Below are 17,719 nucleotides of genomic sequence, written 5' to 3'. Positions count from 1 at the left end.
TGGGGGTACCTCTGGAGGGGAGAGGAGGACTATAGTTATGGGCTGGGGGTACCTCTGGAGGGGAGAGGAGGACTATAGTTATGGGCTGGGGGTACCTCTGGAGGGGAGAGGGAGTTGAGGACTATCGTTATGGGCTGAGGGTACCAGGGTTTGTTAAGCACATTTTTACTCCTGACCTTATTTAGGCTTGCCATATCAAAGGGGTTGAAGACTTATTGACTCAAGACATTTCAGCTTTTCATTTTTAATTAATTTGTAAAAATGTCTATAAACATAATTTCACTGACATTATGGAGTAGTGTAGGCCAGTGACAAAAAATCTCAATTTAATCCATCTGAAATTCAGGCTGTAACACAACAGAATGTGGGAAAAGTCGAGGGGTGTGAATACTTTCTTCTGAAGCGTTCGGTAGACACATGAACAGAGGACACAACCAACCCTCTCTGACTCCCTCCAGCACTTGAGGACGAAGATGTGTGCGTAGATGTCTTCCACACAGATCCAGGAGGATAAGGACAGGGAGGTGTCGGTCCAGACCCAGTCCATCACTGCACGCAACTCAGACAGGAACGGGATCAGACGGAACCTGGAGGGGACTGGGTTAGGACACTCAAACCTATTTCTCATATCTGGCATGTTGAATTATGGGAAGGGAGAGAGACTTTGTGACTACTGGTCGAGTCCGAGTCAAGTTACGAGTCCTGGGCTCGAGTACTACAACACTGAACACAGACATCTTGATTTTTTTCCAAATTTCGTTACATTACAGCCTTATTCTAAAATTGATTAAATTGTTTTTTTCCCCTCATCAATCTACACACAATAACCCATAATGACAAAGCAAAAACAGGTTTTTATACATTTTTGCAAATGTATAAAAAATATAAAACTTAAATATCACATTTTCAAGAGTATTCAGACCCTTTAATCAGTACTTTGTTGAAGCACCTTTGGCAGCGATTACAGCCTCGAGTCTTCTTGGGTATGATGCTACAAGCTTGGCACACCTGTATTTGGGGAGTTTCTCCCATTCTTCTCTGCAGATCCTTTCAAGCTCTGTCAGGTTGGATGGGGAGCGTCGCTGCACAGCTATTTTCAGGTCTCTCCAGAGATGTTCGATCGGGTTCAAATCCGGGCTCTGGCTGGGCCACTCAAGGACATTCAGAGATTTGTGCCGAAGCTACTCCTGCGTTGTCTTGGCTGTGTGATTAGGGTCGTTGTCCTGTTGGAAGGTGAACCTTCGCCCCAGTCTGAGGTCCTGAGCGCTCTGGAGCAGGTTTTCATCAAGGATCTCTCTGTACTTTGCTCCGTTCATCTTTCCCTCGATCCTGACTAGTCTCCCAGTCCCTGCCGCTGAAAAACATCCCCACAGCATGATGCTGCCACCACCATGCTTCACTGTAGGGATGGTGCCAGGTTTCCTCCAGACGTGACGCTTGGCATTCAGGCCAAAGAGTTCAATCTTGGTTTCATCAGACCAGAGAATCTTGTTTCTCATGGTCTGAGAGTCCTTTAGGTGCCTTTTGGCAAACTCCAAGCGGGCTGTCATGTGCCTTTTACTGAGGAGTGGCTTCCATCTGGCCACTCTACCATAAAGGCCTGATTGGTGGTGTGCTGCAGAGATGGTTGTCTTCTAGAAGGTTCTCCCATCTCCACAGAGGAACTCTGGAGCTCTGTCAGAGTGACCATCGGGTTTTTGGTCACCTCCCTGACCAAGGCCCTTCTCCCCGGATTACTCAGTTTGGTCGGGCGGCCAGCTCTAGGAAGAGTCTTGGTGGTTCCAAACTTCTTCCATTTAAGAATGATGGAGGCCACTGTGTTCTAGGGGACCTTCAATGCTGCAGAATTTTTTTGGTACCCTTCCCCAGATCTGTGCCCCGACACAATCCTGTCTCGGAGCTCTACGGGCAATTCCTTCGACCTCATGGCTTGGTTTTTGCTCTGACATGCACTGTCAACTGTGGGACCTTGTATAGACAGGTGTGTGCCTTTCCAAATCATGTCCAATCAATTGAATTTACCACAGGTGGACTCCAGTTGTAGAAACATCTCAAGGATGATCAATGGAAACAGGATGCACCTGAGCTCAATTTCGAGTCTCATAGCAAAGGGTCTGAATACTTATGTAAATAAGGTATTTTTATTTATATTTTTTTTTATACATTTGCAAAATGTTATCAAAATCTGTTTTCGCTTCGTCATTATGGGGTATTGTGTGTAGATTGATGAGGAAATGTTTTTATTTAACTAATTTTAGAATAAGGCTGTAACGTAACGAAATGTGGAAAAAGTCAAGGGGTCTGAATACTTTCCGAATGCGCTGTATGCTGAATATCCTACTACTCCCTACCGTGTCCCAACTCACCCTTGAAACAGGAAGAGGTTGGCGTAGTCGTAGCTCTTGGTGAGGAAGTTACCCAGGACTCTGGTGGGGTAGCCACAGCGGATCTGATAGGCTGACAGCCCAAAGTAGATACACTTGATAAAGTAACACAGCTTGGCTACAGTGTTCTCATTGAAACGCCTGCAAAGTGGACAGAGGTACAAACCCTGTTAAACATGGTTACTATTGATAAACACAGTTACTAATGATAGATCCTTAATCGATCACGAGCCCCTACCCCCTAGGGACTCATGCAGATCAAAAAAAACTGGATATGTTTACAAATCAACTAATTCAATCAATCAAATGAATTTATATCAGATGAATGAACTAATTAACACAGAAAGGAGAGAATTATATTTCTCATTGACTCCAGGCAGGATGAAGAACATCCTGAAATAGATTATGACACATTAGCATATAAAGCATTATACATGTGGTTATAATGCATCATGGGTATTTATAGGAAGTGTTAGGCAGGGTTGTTACCTCAGAAAGTCTGGGCAGGATGAAGAACATCCAGAAATGGATCCCATAACTAATTAACCAATTAACGAATCAACAAATGAACAAATGGACATCACTAGGTGAGTATTTACCTCTCAGAGAGTCCGGGGAGGATGAAGAACATCCAGAAGTGAATTCCGAACACCAGGACGACCTGGAAGATGATCTTCCCCAGCACTGTCTTCTTGAGGTACAGGGCCCGGTCCACCACCATGGTCCCAAACTGGATCAGCACCATCACCAGGAAGGCTCCGGGAACCTGGTCCCCTGACAGAGACGACGTGATGTCGGCTCCCGCTGAGTGTTTCTGAGAAGAAGAAGAAATAATTGATGCCACATTTTTAAATATGTGATCCATGTGGGAATTGAACCCATAACTCTGGTGTTGCGAAGACCACATGGTTACCAACTGAGCCACAAAGGACACTGCTGACTGTTTCTGACAGGATAATAAGATGATGTCAAATGTAAAGACATACCCCAAAAGCAGAAAACCCAAAGACGATGATGATGAAGTCGGCGGTGTCGGCCAGGAACATGAGGACATAGACGTCTATCACAGCGCTGTGCTCCGGGTGGACCAGGTTGGAGAAGAACCGACGGACAGGGAGGTAGACCTTCATGGTCCTGGAGAGAACACAAAACAAATGTAGGAGAATATTATGTTAGGTTATTTTATGACAAAGAGCCATTTAATAAATCAATAAATCAATAAATCAACCAATCAATCAACCACTAAATCAATCAGTCAACCAAGCCCACCTTTTGATAGTGAAGGTCTTGGCTTTGATCATCTGTTCTCTGAGTTTCTCCATGATCAGCTGTTTCTTAGTCTTCTGCTGCACTGACACCTCACTCCCGTCTCCACGGCTACTGTTCCTGGAGTTAGTGCTTCCTGGAGAAACCATGGCAACGCATGTCAACGAGCTAAAGGCTAGATGTAATGAGGTTACATCTCTAAATGTATTGAGCGAGGCCCTAACCCTATTGTAAAGTAAAGTCAAGTAAAGTAAAGTACAGTAAGTAGCCATATTAAAGCAAAGTACACTAAGTAGCCAAGTAAAGTACAGTAAGTAGCCAAGTAAAATAAGTAGCCAAGTAAATTACAGTAAGTAGCCAAGTAAAGTACAGTAAGTAGACAAGTAAAATAAGTAGCCAAGTAAAGTCCAGTAAGTAGCCAAGTAAAGTACAGTAAGTAGCCAAGTAAATTACAGTAAGTAGCCAAGTAAAGTACAGTAAGTAGACAAGTAAAATAAGTAGACAAATTAAAGCAAAGTACACTAAGTAGCCAAGCAAAGTACACTAAGTAGCCAAGTAAAGTACAGTGAGTAGACAAGTTAAGTAAGTAGCCAAGTACAGTACAGTATGTTCCCGTGTGGCTCAGTTGGTAGAGCATGGCACTTGCAACGCCAGGGTTGTGGGTTTGATTCCCACGGGGGACCAGTACGAACAAATATGAAAACGTACGCACTCACTACTGTAAGTCGCTCTGGATAAGAGCGTCTGCTAAATCACTAAAAATGTAAATATAAAGTAGCCAAGTAAAGTATATTATAGTTACTAGTAAAGTAAGTGTCCTTACCTCTCTTGGAGCGTAGAGAGTGGCTCGAGCGGTGGGAGTTATGAGACCCTCCACTGGAGCTCTTCCTTCTCTGGTAGGTCTGCTGCTGGAGGTAGTCCATGGAGGTGCCCGTGCCCAGGTTTATAGACCCGGGGGTCTGGGTGGAGCCCTTCCTCTCGCGGTGGGTGGAGGGGACGGGAGTGGCCTCTCTCTCCTTCTCCGTCCTCTCGTCTTCCTTCGACTCACTGTCCTGGCGGAGGGTGTCCTTAAGGTTGTCTTCGTCCCAGAGGCCATGACACTACGACGGGAGAGTGTAGAGGAGAGGTAGGGGTACCAATGGAGCATGAGACAAAACAATCGATCACATCGTATTACGATCTGAGACCAAGAGCTGTCAGTAATAACTTGATAATAACAATCAGTTCTATCATAGTGATCTTGATCCCAGTTCAGTATGAACACTGGTACAATACGCTCCATTTGATCTTCTTCATTATGGTTCAACAAGATAAAACTGGTCCTAGATCAGCGCTCCTTCTCTGAGACGCTTTAGGCACCGATCGTATATCTACCTTCAGGATGGACCTGTGGAAGAAGAGCGCTAGAAGCTGTATGAGGTCGTAGACGAGGTATCCATCTTTCTTCTCCACTCCGATGATGTTGGGAGGGTGGTAGGGTTTATTCCCATCCACCACTAGGTTCTGGTTGAAGGGAATGAAGCCAAACTGGCAGACGTACTTGATGACGATGGCGACCTAGATGAGAGAAGACATGAAACCCAACAATATTATAGATCCATTGAATTTCACTAAAACAATTGAAACGCCATGGCAACGCCACTCCCACGTCCCCATTTCACATTTTAGTCATTTAGCAGACCCTCTTATCCAGAGCGACTTACAGTTAGTGAGTGCATAATGTTTTCTTTTTTTTTCATACTGGCCCCCTGTGGGAATTGAACCCACAACCCTGCTGTTGCAAACTCCATGCTCTACCAACTGAGCTACACGGGACCGTGAGGGAAAGATCCAGAATCTCCTCATTGCCCCCCCCCAGCTAAATGTACCTACATTTAGCCTATTGGTTATATCAGAGGAAGGATCTCTATACCAGGCGGTGTCAGAGGAAGGACCTCTATACCAGGCGGTGTCAGAGGAAGGATCTCTATACCAGGCGGTGTCAGAGGAAGGATCTCTATACCAGGCGGTGTCAGAGGAAGGCCCTACAAATTGTCAAAGACTCCAGCCAACCTAGTCATAGAGTGTTCTCTCTGCTACCGCACGGCAAGCGGTACCAGAGCGCCAAGTCTAGGACCAAAAGGCTTCTTAACAGCTTCTACCCCCCAAGCCATAAGACTCCTGAACAGCTATTCAAATGGCTACCCAGACTATTTGCATTGTTCCCCCCCCCACCTCCTCTTTTACGCTGCTGCTACTCTCTGTTTATTATCTATGCATAGTCACTTTAACTATACCTACATATACACTACCGGTCAAAGGTTTTAGAACACCTACTCATTCCAGGGTTTTTCTTTATTTCTACTATTTTCTACATTGTAGAATAATAGTGAAGACATCAAAACTGTGAAATAACACATATGGAATCATGTAGTAACCCCCAATAAAGTGTTAAACAAATCAAAATATATTGTATATTTGAGATTCTTCAAATAGCCACCCTTTGCCTTGACGACAGCTTTGCACACAATGAGATCTCATTTTGCTCTGTGTGTTTTCCATTCCACATCTCCCTGTAGGCCTCTTGATGCTCCTCTTGGCTGCAACCCTTCAAATTTAGCCTGTGCACACAATTTTCTGAAAGTTATAGTAGGACACAATGTTTATTATTATTAGCAAAAAGTTCCAAAAACATGTTTTCACTTTTGTCATTTTGGGTTATTGTGTGTAGATGGGTGAGAGAGAAAAAAATATATTTGATCCATTTTAAATTAAGGCTGTAACACAAAATATGGAATGAGTCAAGGGTTATGAATACTTTCTGAAGGCGCTGTATGTGGAATTCCGGGTCTCCGGCAGCGTTCGGAACTGCTGATCTGCGGTCTAGAACGGCGAGTTAATCTCAGCCTATGCTGCCCTTCAGTCCCTTGACTTTTTGTCCCTGACGGAGACATGGATCACCCCAGAGAACACTGCTACTCCAGCGGCTCTTTCTTCATCTGACTATGTTTTCTCTCATAGTCCGAGAGCATCTGGTCGTCATGGTGATGGCACAGGGCTACTAATTTCTCCTAAGTGGAGATTTTCTATTTTCTCCATCTCTCACCTGTTCATCTCCTCATTTGAATTCCATGCTGTCACTGTCACTTGTCCACTCAAGCTTAACATTGTTGTCATCCAACGCCCACCAGGTGCCCTTAGAGAGTACCTCATTGAGCTTGACACCTTTATAAGCGAATTTTCTGACGATGGCTCACCCCTCTTCGTACTGGGCGACTTCAACCTCCCGACGTCTGCCTTCGACTAATTTCTTTCCAACTCTTTCTTTCCCCTCCTTGACTCTTTTGACCACACCCTTTCCCACTCACAAGGCAGGCGATACGCTTGACCTCATCTTTACTAGAGGCTGCTCGCCTACTAATCTCTCTGCAACCCCCCTCCAGGTCTCTGATCACTACTTTGTTTCCTTTTCTGTCTCCCACTGCTCCAACCCTAGCCACTCAGCCCCTACCCAGATGGTCATGCGCCACTACTCTCTCCTCTTCTATCCTATCATCTCTCCCTTCTGCTAAATCCTTCTCCCTCCTGTCTCCTGATTCTGCCTCTTTCGACCCTACTATCCTCCCTTTCTGCATCCTATGACATTCACTGTCCCCTTTCCTCCCGGGCGGCTCGGCCCTCCCCCCTGTACCGTGGCTGAGTTACTCATTGCGAGCTTTCAGAACAGGGCTGTGGGCAACTGAGCAAAAATAGAGGAAAACTAAACTTTCTGGAGGACTTTCACTCCCTCCTCTCTACCTTTGTTAGATTAATTTGTATTTTAAGAATAATGACTAAAGGATTTCACCCCAAAACACAGTATAAATGTTAGAATTATCATGTAGTGTCAACCCACTAACAGAGGGGGCGGTACTAAACATTCAAGGGTGAAGGGGAAAACTGTTTAGAAAAGCCACCTAAAGGTGGGAGGAGCAAAGTGCCTTTGTTTGTCAGGAGGTATAAAACAGTAATGTATGTGTTTTTAGCGCCAGAGCTCTCCATGAATAAAAATACAGATAATCCTTGTGGGTTGTGGACCTTGAATCATTGATGATTAAAACCAGAGCCTTACAACCTCTGGTAATGATTCAAGCTTAGGTTGAATTAGAGATAGAAATTCACATAACAACCTTCTCTTCCTCTGTATCTGCTGCTAAAGCCACTTTCTATCACTCTAAATTTCAAGCTTCTGCCCCTAACCCTAGAAAACTATTATCCACATTCTCCTCCCTCCTTAATCCCCCCCCCCCTCCCCCCCCCTCTCTCTCTGCGGACGACTTTGTCAACCACTTTGAAAAATTGGTTGACGACATCCACTCCTCATTCACTCAGCCTATTGAGTCCACTGGTCTCGCTCACACAGAACTACCCTACGCCTTGACCTCTCCTCTCCCCTCTCTCTTCAGATGACATCCTGCGACTAGTGAGGTCTGGCCGTCCGACAACCTGCCCGCTCGACCCCATCCCCTCCTCCCTTCTTCAGACCATCTCTGGAGACCTTCTATTCCTCACTTCCCTTATTCCTGACCACGACCATCTGATGTCAAAATCTACAGACCGGTATCGCTTATTTCTTTTCTTTCCATAACACACATGACCAACACTCTCTTGCTATCTCTCTCAGAACGATCTTCTTGAGCCTAACCAGTCAGGCTTCAAGATGGGTCACTCAACCGAGACTGCTCTTCTCTGTGTCACGGAGGCTCTCCTCACTGCCAAAGCTGATTCGCTCTCCTTTGTCCTCATCCTCCTAGATCTATCCGCTGCCTTTCGACACCGTGAACCATCAGATCCTCCTCTCCACCCTCTCAGGGCTGGGCGTCTCAGGTTCTGCGCACTCTTGGATTGCATCCTACCTGGCAGGCCGCTCCTACCAGGTGACGTGGAGAGGATCTGTGTCTGCACCACATACTCTCACTACTGGTGTCCCCCAGGGCTCGGTTCTAGGCCCTCTCCTCTTCTCTCTATACACTAAAGTCACTCAGCTCTGTCATATCATCACATGGTCTCTCCTATCATTGCTATGCGGACGACACTCAACTACTTTTCTCCTTCCCCCCTTCTGACACCCAGGTGGTGAGACGCATCTCTGCGTGCCTGGCAGATATCTCAGCTTGGATGTCAGCCCAGCACCTCATGCTCAACCTCGACAAGACGGAACTGCTCTTCCTCCCGGGGAAGGCCTGCCCTCTTCAAGACCTCTCCATCACGGTTGACAACGCCACGGTGTCCCCCTCCAAGAGTGCAAAGAACCTTGGGGAGATCCTGGACAACACCCTGTCGTTCTCTGCAAACATCAAAGCAGTGACCCGCTCCTGCAGGTTCATGCTCTACAACATCTGTAGAGTACGACCCTACCTCACACAGGAAGCGGCGCAGGTCCTAATCCAGGCACTTGTCATCTCCCGTCTGGACTACTGTAACTCTCTGATGGGCTGGGCTCCTCGCTTGTGCCATCAAACCCCTGCAACTTATCCAGAACACTGCAGCCCGCCTGGTGTTCAACCTTCCCAAGTTCTCCCATGTCACCCCACTCCTCCACACACTCCACTGGCTTCCAGCCGAAGCTCGCATCCACTACAAAACCATGGTACTTACCTACGGAGCAGCAAGAGGAACCGCCCCTCCTTACCTTCAGGCTCTGCTCAAACCCTACACCCTAATTTGAGTACTCTGTTCTACGACCTCTGGTATCTTGGCCCACCCACCCCTACGGACCGGCAGCTCCCACTCAGCCCAGTCCAAGCTCTTCTCTGTCCTGGCACCCCAATGGTGGAACCAGCTTCCCCCTGAAGCTAGGACAGCAGAGTCCCTGCCCATCTTCCGAAAACATCTGAAATCCTACCTCTTCAAAGAGTATCTTAAATAATCCCACAGCAACCCCCCCACCCCACCCAAAGAAAGCCTTTTGTGAACTAACACTCGCACTTGACTTTTTCCCCCCTTACTAGCTCTGACTTTGCCGATAGCTACTTTATTGAGGAAAAATGTACTTACTATGACTGAGATATGTGGTTGTGTCACTGCAACTTTAAAGGTACTAAATTATGTTACCACTGCCCTTGATTCTAAGCAATGTTGTGCTGCTATTTTTAAGCCTTTGATACGGCAGACCATTCAATTCTTGTGGGTCGGCTAAGGAGTATTGGTGTCTTTGGTCTGGTTTGATAACTACCTCTCTCAAAGAGTGCAGTGTATAAAGTCAGAACATCTGCTGTCTCAGCCACTGCCTGTCACCAAGTGAGTACCCCAAGGCTCGATCCTAGGCCCCACGCTCTTCTCAATTTACATCAACAACACAGCTCAGGCAGTAGGAAGCTCTCTCATCCATTTATATGCAGATGATACAGTCTTATACTCAGCTGGCCCCTCCCCGGATTTCGTGTTGAACGCTCTACAACAAAGCTTTCTTAGTGTCCAACAAGCTTTCTCTGCCCTTAACCCTTGTTCTGAACACCTCCAAAACAAAGGTCATATGGTTCCGTAAGGAGAGCACCCCAGCTGCCAAACTAACCCTGATTCAGATGACCATCCTACCCATGCTAGATTACGGAGACTCTCGAGCGGCTAAATATTCTTTACCTTTCGGCCATCAGATTTGCCACCAATTCTCCTTATAGGACACATCACTGAACTCTAAACTCCTCTGTAAACTGGTCATCTCTGTACACCTGACGCAAGACCCACTGGTTGATGTTTATTCATAAAACCCTCTTAGGCCTCAATCCCCCCTATCTGAGATACCTACTGCAGCCCTCATCCTCCACATACAACACCCGTTCTGCCAGTCACATTCTGTTAAAGGTCCCCAAAGCACACACAACCCTGGGTCGCTCCTCTTTTCAGTTCGCTGCAGCTGGCGACTGGAAGGAGCTGCAAAAAACACAGGACAGTTTGATCTCCATCTCTACATTCATAGACTCAAAGAGACTCATAGACTCAATCATGGACTCTCTTACTGAAACTTGTGGCTGCTTCGCGTGATGTATCGTTGTCTCTTTGCCATTCATGTCTGTTGTCTGTGCCTAACAATGTTTGTACCATGTTCGTGCTGCTACCATGTTGTTGTCATGTTGTGTTGCTACCATGCTGTGTTGTCATGTGTTGCTACCATGCTGTGATGTTGTCTTAGGTCTCTCTTTATGTAGTGTTGTGGTGTCTCTCTTGTCGTGATGCGTGTTTTGACCACATTTTTTTTTATTTATCCCAGCCCCCGTCCCCGCAAAAGGCCTTTTGCCTCTTGGTAGGCCGTTATTGTAAATAAGAATTTGTTCTTAATTGACTTGCCTAGTTAAATAAAGGTACAAATAAGAGAAAAAGCTTTAGATGAATGACTGACTGTTCTTCAGATTAATGAACTGACTGTTCTTCAGATTACTGACTGACTGTTCTTCAGATTAATGAACTGACTGTACTTCAGATTACTGACTGACTGTTCTTCAGATGATGAACTGACTGTTCTTCAGATGAATGAACTGACTGTTCTTCAGATTAATCACTGACTGTTCTTCAGATTAATCACTGACTGTTCTTCAGATTACTGACTGACTATTCTTCAGATGAATGACTGACTGTTCTTCAGATGATGAACTGACTGTTCTTCAGATGAATGAACTGACTGTTCTTCAGATGAATGGACTGACTGTTCTTCAGATTACTGACTGACTCTTCTTCAGATAAATGAAATGACTGTTCTTCAGATTAATGACTGACTGTTCTTCAGATGAATGAACTGACTGTTCTTCAGATGAATGAACTGACTGTTCTTCAGATGAATGAACTCACTGTTCTTCAGATGAATGAACTGACTGTTCTTCAGATTAATCACTGACTGTTCTTCAGATTAATCACTGACTGTTCTTCAGATGAATGACTGACTGTTCTTCAGATAAATGAAATGACTGTTCTTCAGATTAATAACTGACTGTTCTTCAGATGAATGAACTGACTGTTCTTCAGATGAATGAACTCACTGTTCTTCAGATGAATGAACTGACTGTTCTTCAGATTACTGACTGACTCTTCTTCAGATAAATGAACTGACTGTTCTTCAGATTAATGACTGACTGTTCTTCAGATGAATGAACTGACTGTTCTTCAGATGAATGAACTCACTGTTCTTCAGATGAATGAACTGACTGTTCTTCAGATTAATCACTGACTGTTCTTCAGATTAATCACTGACTGTTCTTCAGATTACTGACTGACTGTTCTTCAGATGAATGACTGACTGTTCTTCAGATGAATGAACTGACTGTTCTTCAGATGAATGAACTGACTGTTCTTCAGATGAATGAACTGACTGTTCTTCAGATGAATGAACTGACTGTTCTTCAGATGAATGGACTGACTGTTCTTCAGATTACTGACTGACTGTTCTTCAGATAAATGAACTGACTGTTCTTCAGATTAATGACTGACTGTTCTTCAGATGAATGAACTGACTGTTCTTCAGATGAATGAACTGACTGTTCTTCAGATGAATGAACTGACTGTTCTTCAGATGAATGAACTGACTGTTCTTCAGATGAATGAACTGACTGTTCTTCAGATGAATGAACTGACTGTTCTTCAGATGAATGAACTGACTGTTCTTCAGATTACTGACTGACTGTTCTTCAGATTAATGACTGACTGTTCTTCAGATGAATGAACTGACTGTTCTTCAGATGAATGAACTGACTGTTCTTCAGATTACTGACTGACTGTTCTTCAGATTAATGACTGACTGTTCTTCAGATTAATGAACTGACTGTTCTTCAGATTACTGACTGACTGTTCTTCAGATTACTGACTGACTGTTCTTCAGATTACTGACTGACTGTTCTTCAGATTAATGACTGACTGTTCTTCAGATTACTGACTGACTGTTCTTCAGATTAATGACTGACTGTTCTTCAGATTACTGACTGACTGTTCTTCAGATTAATGACTGACTGTTCTTCAGATTACTGACTGACTGTTCTTCAGATAAATGAACTGACTGTTCTTCAGATTAATGACTGACTGTTCTTCAGATGAATGAACTGACTGTTCTTCAGATGAATGACTGACTGTTCTTCAAATGAATGAACTGACTGTTCTTCAGATGAATGACTGACTGTTCTTCAGATGAATGAACTGACTGTTCTTCAGATTAATGACTGACTGTTCTTCAGATTAATGCAATAACTGTAAATCGCTCTGAATAAGAGCGTCTGCTGAATGACTAAAATGTAAAATGTAAATAGTCACCACAAATATTGTATTTCTCTTCAGGGGCATCCTTAGAGATGAGTATCATGATCGTTTTGTTAACTTAGAGACACTCATTGTGTAGGGTCATAGACAGGATTAACACGGTGCACAGACAATACATATTCAACTAAAGAATTGTAAAGTAAACTATCATAGAAAGTACCTGCATGTAAATTATATTAAGTTAATGCCATCCCATACGCCAGTGTACAATGGCGGTCTTTCAAAACCTCTAGCTCGGCCGTGGGACCTGTCTGTCACAGACTATAGCAGTGTCATGTGTTTACTGGGCAGTAGCTCTGTGTAGCGTATAGCAGTATACATTATTATCTAGCCTGAGTCCCAAATGGTACCCTATTCCCTATATAGTGCACTACTTTAGACCAGAGAATGGCACCCTATTCCCTATATAGTGCACTACTTTAGACCAGAGAATGGCACCCTATTCCCTATATAGTGCACTACTTTAGACCAGAGAATGGCACCCTATTCCCTATATAGTGCACTACTTTAGACCAGAGAATGGCACCCTATTCCCTATATAGTGCACTACTTTAGACCAGAGAATGGCACCCTATTCCCTATATAGTGCACTACTTTGGACCAGAGAATGGCACCCTATTCCCTATATAGTGCACTACTTTAGACCAGAGAATGGCACCCTATTCCCTATATAGTGCACTACTTTAGACCAGAGAATGGCACCCTAGTCCTTATATAGTGCACTACTTTTGACCAGAGCCCTATGCGCCCTGGCTAAAAGTAGTGCACTAACTAGAGAATTAGGGTCCTGTTTGGGAAGCAGTGCTCCGTTACCTCGGTGTAAACGATGGCGGTCATCCAGAACTTCTTACTGGGTCTAGGCACCGACAGCATGGCCCAGAGGAAGATGAGGATGGGGAGGACCAGGGTGATGCAGGAGGCTGACAGCATGTTGTTGAGGATGATGACCAGGTAACACACCGTCTCAGAGTGGGCCACCAGCATGTTGTACAGGGCGTAGACCAACTGGAACGCCAGTGGCTGGCCCGCGTAGAACCGGTCGGACCGCTCCAACTCCTCATTATGGAACATCCTGATGGAGGGGGGGGGGCGGGGATATTAGCTAAAGAGTTAAAAGATCCGGCGACCAAGCTAGGATGGAGGTGTGAATGTTTCCTATTAGAATCATGGACCCTAAGGTTTTGCGTGGGAAGTAATTGAATTAAATTTGATAACAAATGAAGCATAATTTCAGGTAGTCACGTGTTCCACCATCCTCTATAGCGGTGGTTTTTCAACCGCGGTGTCGCAGCACACTGTTGTGCTTTGAGGAAAGTCTCAGGCCGCAAAACCTTTCCTAATCTTGAAAAAAAATAAAAAAAATAATGAACACTCACTTATAAAATGTGACCCTGTGGAATGCACATGGACTGTTGACTTGGGAGCACTAGTGGTGGTCAGATAAAACATTAAAATGTCACATGGTTCCGTCTGTGTGGCTGTTAAACAGTCCAGTGTGCTCAGACCGTTGTTACGTTAGTATCATTTGAGGAGCGCGCATCACAAGCAAAATAATTAGTATCATTTGAGGAGCGCGCAACACAAGCAAAATAATTAGTATCATTTGAGGAGCGCGTATCACAAGCAAAGTAATTAGTATCATTTGAGGAGCGCGTATCACAAGCAAAATAATTAGTATCATTTGAGGAGCGCGCATCACAAGCAAAGTAATTAGTATCATTTGAGGAGCGCGCAACACAAGCAAAATAATTAGTATCATTTGAGGAGCGCGCATCACAAGCAAAATAATTAGTATCATTTGAGGAGCGCGTAACACAAGCAAAATAATTAGTATCATTTGAGGAGCGCCATCACAAGCAAAATAATTAGTATCATTTGAGGAGCGCGCATCACAAGCAAAATAATTAGTATCATTTGAGGAGCGCGTATCACAAGCAAAGTAATTAGTATCATTTGAGGAGCGCGCATCACAAGCAAAATAATTAGTATCATTTGAGGAGCGCGTATCACAAGCAAAGTAATTAGTATCATTTGAGGAGCGCGCAACACAAGCAAAATAATTAGTATCATTTGAGGAGCGCGTATCACAAGCAAAGTAATTAGTATCATTTGAGGAGCGCGCAACACAAGCAAAATAATTAGTATCATTTGAGGAGCGCGCAACACAAGCAAAGTAATTAGTATCATTTGAGGAGCGCGCATCACAAGCAAAATAATTAGTATCATTTGAGGAGCGCGCAACACAAGCAAAATAATTAGTATCATTTGAGGAGCGCGCATCACAAGCAAAATAATTAGTATCATTTGAGGAGCGCGTATCACAAGCAAAGTAATTAGTATCATTTGAGGAGCGCGCATCACAAGCAAAATAATTAGTATCATTTGAGGAGCGCGCATCACAAGCAAAATAATTAGTATCATTTGAGGAGCGCGCAACACAAGCAAAATAATTAGTATCATTTGAGGAGCGCGCATCACAAGCAAAATAATTAGTATCATTTGAGGAGCGCGCATCACAAGCAAAATAATTAGTATCATTTGAGGAGCGCGCATCACAAGCAAAATAATTAGTATCATTTGAGGAGCGCGCATCACAAGCAAAATAATTAGTATCATTTGAGGAGCGCGCATCACAAGCAAAATAATTAGTATCATTTGAGGAGCGCGCAACACAAGCAAAATAATTAGTATCATTTGAGGAGCGCGTATCACAAGCAAAATAATTAGTATCATTTGAGGAGCGCGCAACACAAGCAAAGTAATTAGTATCATTTGAGGAGCGTGCATCACAAGCAAAATAATTAGTATCATTTGAGGAGCGTGCATCACAAGCAAAGTAATTAGTATCATTTGAGGAGCGCGCAACACAAGCAAAGTAATTAGTATCATTTCACTTCCCCTGTGAGAACTGTTAGCACAAGCAAGTCCGATGAGGCTTAGCTGGACCACAGCCTCTGCTATAGAAACAAACGGAGGTTTGTGTCTGTGGTTACATGTTTAAAATGCAGAAAACCACTCGTCTCTAGCCCAAACTGTTCAAAATGAAAGACCTATATTACCAGAGCTATAAAAAAATACACTAAAGTATGTGGACACCCCTTCAAATGAGTGGATTCGGCTATTTCAGCCACACCCGTTGCTGACAGGTGTATAAAATCGAGCACACAGCCATGCAACCTCCATAGACAAACATTGGCAGTAGAATGGCCTTACTGAAGAGCTCAGTGTCTTTCAAGCTGAAGCGTGTAGTGCGTAAAAATCGTCTGTCCTCGGTTGCAACACTCACTACCGAGTTCCAAACTGCCTCTGGAAGCAACGTCAGCACAGGAACTGCTCGTCGGGAGCTTCATGAAATGGGTTTCCATGGCCGAGCAGCCGCACACAAGCAATGCCAGGCTTTGGCTGGAGTGGTATAAAGCTTGCCGCCATTGGACTCTGGAGCAGTGGAAACGTGTTCTCTGGAGTGATGAATCACGATTCATCATCTGGCAGTCCGACGGTCAAATCTGGGTTTGGCAGATGCCAGGAGAACTCTACCTGCCCCAATGCATAGTACCAACTGTAAAGTTTGGTGGAGGAGGAATAATGGTCTGGGGCTGTTTTTCATGGTTCGGGCTAGGCCCCTTAGTTCCAGTGAAGGGAAATCTTAACGCTACAGCATACAATGACATTCTAGACGATTCTGTGCTTCCAACTTTGTGGCAACAGTTTGGGGAAGGCCCTTTCCTGTTTCAGCATGACAATGCCCCTGTGCACAAAGCGAGGTTCATACAGAAATGGTTTGTCGAGACCGGTGTGGAAGAATTTGACTGGCCTGCACAGAGCCCTGACCTCAACCCCATCGAACACCTTTGGGATGAATTGGAACGCCGACTGCGAGCCAGGCCTAATCGCCCAACATCAGTGCCCGACCTCACTAATGGTCTTGCGGCTGAATGGAAGCAAGTCCCCACAGTAATGTTCCAACATCTAGTGGAAAGCCTTCCCAGAAGAGTGGAGGCTGTTATAGCAGCAAAGGGGGGACCAACTCCATATTAATGCCCATGATTTCGGAATTAGATGTTTGACGAACCGGTGTCCACATACTTTTGGCCATGTTGTGTATTTTTTTGTGCAGATTTGTGGGAGGCTCTTAAAGTGGAAATGAATCATTATGAGTAAAGAACTATGACAATAGTTCAAATAAACCCAATTTAATCTTTGTCACAGAAAATAGATGATTTGCAGTATGGATCAGATGAGATGGAAGTCATTACCACTATATAAATTAATAGGGACATTTTAGATGTGCTGCAAAATGTTTTAACCAAATCAAGGTGTGCCACAGTTCAAAAAATGGTTGGCAAGTACTGTCCTATTGTACTCAATTCCACTGTATAGACGAGTTCTATTTTATCTAGAATAGACAGTGTGTCTTATCCACTTACTTGTTGAGCAGCAGCTCGCTGGCGGTGAGTTCAGAGGTCAGTGAGGGCAGCAGGGGGTCGTCCAGATAGTCTGACCGGCTGGTGTCAGGGGTCATCACCATCATCCTCTCATCATCATCATCATCAGTCACCTCCAGACGGTCGAAGCTCACCGCCTTAATAACAAAATAATAATAATAATATATTTAGTTTACACTTTTCATTATACTACAAATCACCAAGTGCTGCTGTGTGAGCAATCAAATTATAAATCAATCAATCAAATGTATTTTTTATAAAAGCCGTTTTAACATCAGCAGTTGTCACAAAGTGCTTTGCAGTAACCCGGCCCGACCCCAAAAAGCAAGCAAAGCAGAAGTGAAAGCAGTGGCCAGGAAAAACTCG

At 44.3% G+C, this 17,719-nt stretch overlaps 1 protein-coding gene across 1 annotated transcript in view; it reads right to left on the bottom strand.

Moving 5' to 3' along the window:
* The window catches only part of LOC121581626 (piezo-type mechanosensitive ion channel component 2-like), a 107,776-nt gene that overhangs the window by 30,324 nt on the left and 59,733 nt on the right, over positions 1–17,719 (bottom strand). The window contains exons 24-32 of the mRNA XM_045224922.1: positions 17,336–17,490; positions 13,722–13,980; positions 5,025–5,207; positions 4,474–4,750; positions 3,654–3,786; positions 3,371–3,518; positions 2,984–3,198; positions 2,367–2,525; positions 440–587 (exon numbers count right to left, since the gene is read on the bottom strand). Coding sequence (XP_045080857.1) covers positions 440–587; positions 2,367–2,525; positions 2,984–3,198; positions 3,371–3,518; positions 3,654–3,786; positions 4,474–4,750; positions 5,025–5,207; positions 13,722–13,980; positions 17,336–17,490 — 1,677 coding nt within the window. The remainder of the gene's footprint in view (positions 1–439; positions 588–2,366; positions 2,526–2,983; positions 3,199–3,370; positions 3,519–3,653; positions 3,787–4,473; positions 4,751–5,024; positions 5,208–13,721; positions 13,981–17,335; positions 17,491–17,719) is intronic.

This window comes from Coregonus clupeaformis, chromosome 14 (genome assembly GCF_020615455.1).
Source record: "Coregonus clupeaformis isolate EN_2021a chromosome 14, ASM2061545v1, whole genome shotgun sequence".
Taxonomy (NCBI): Eukaryota; Metazoa; Chordata; class Actinopteri; order Salmoniformes; family Salmonidae; genus Coregonus; species Coregonus clupeaformis.
Note: the sequence above shows the minus strand (reverse complement) of the source record. Positions and strands in the feature narration are given on the sequence as shown.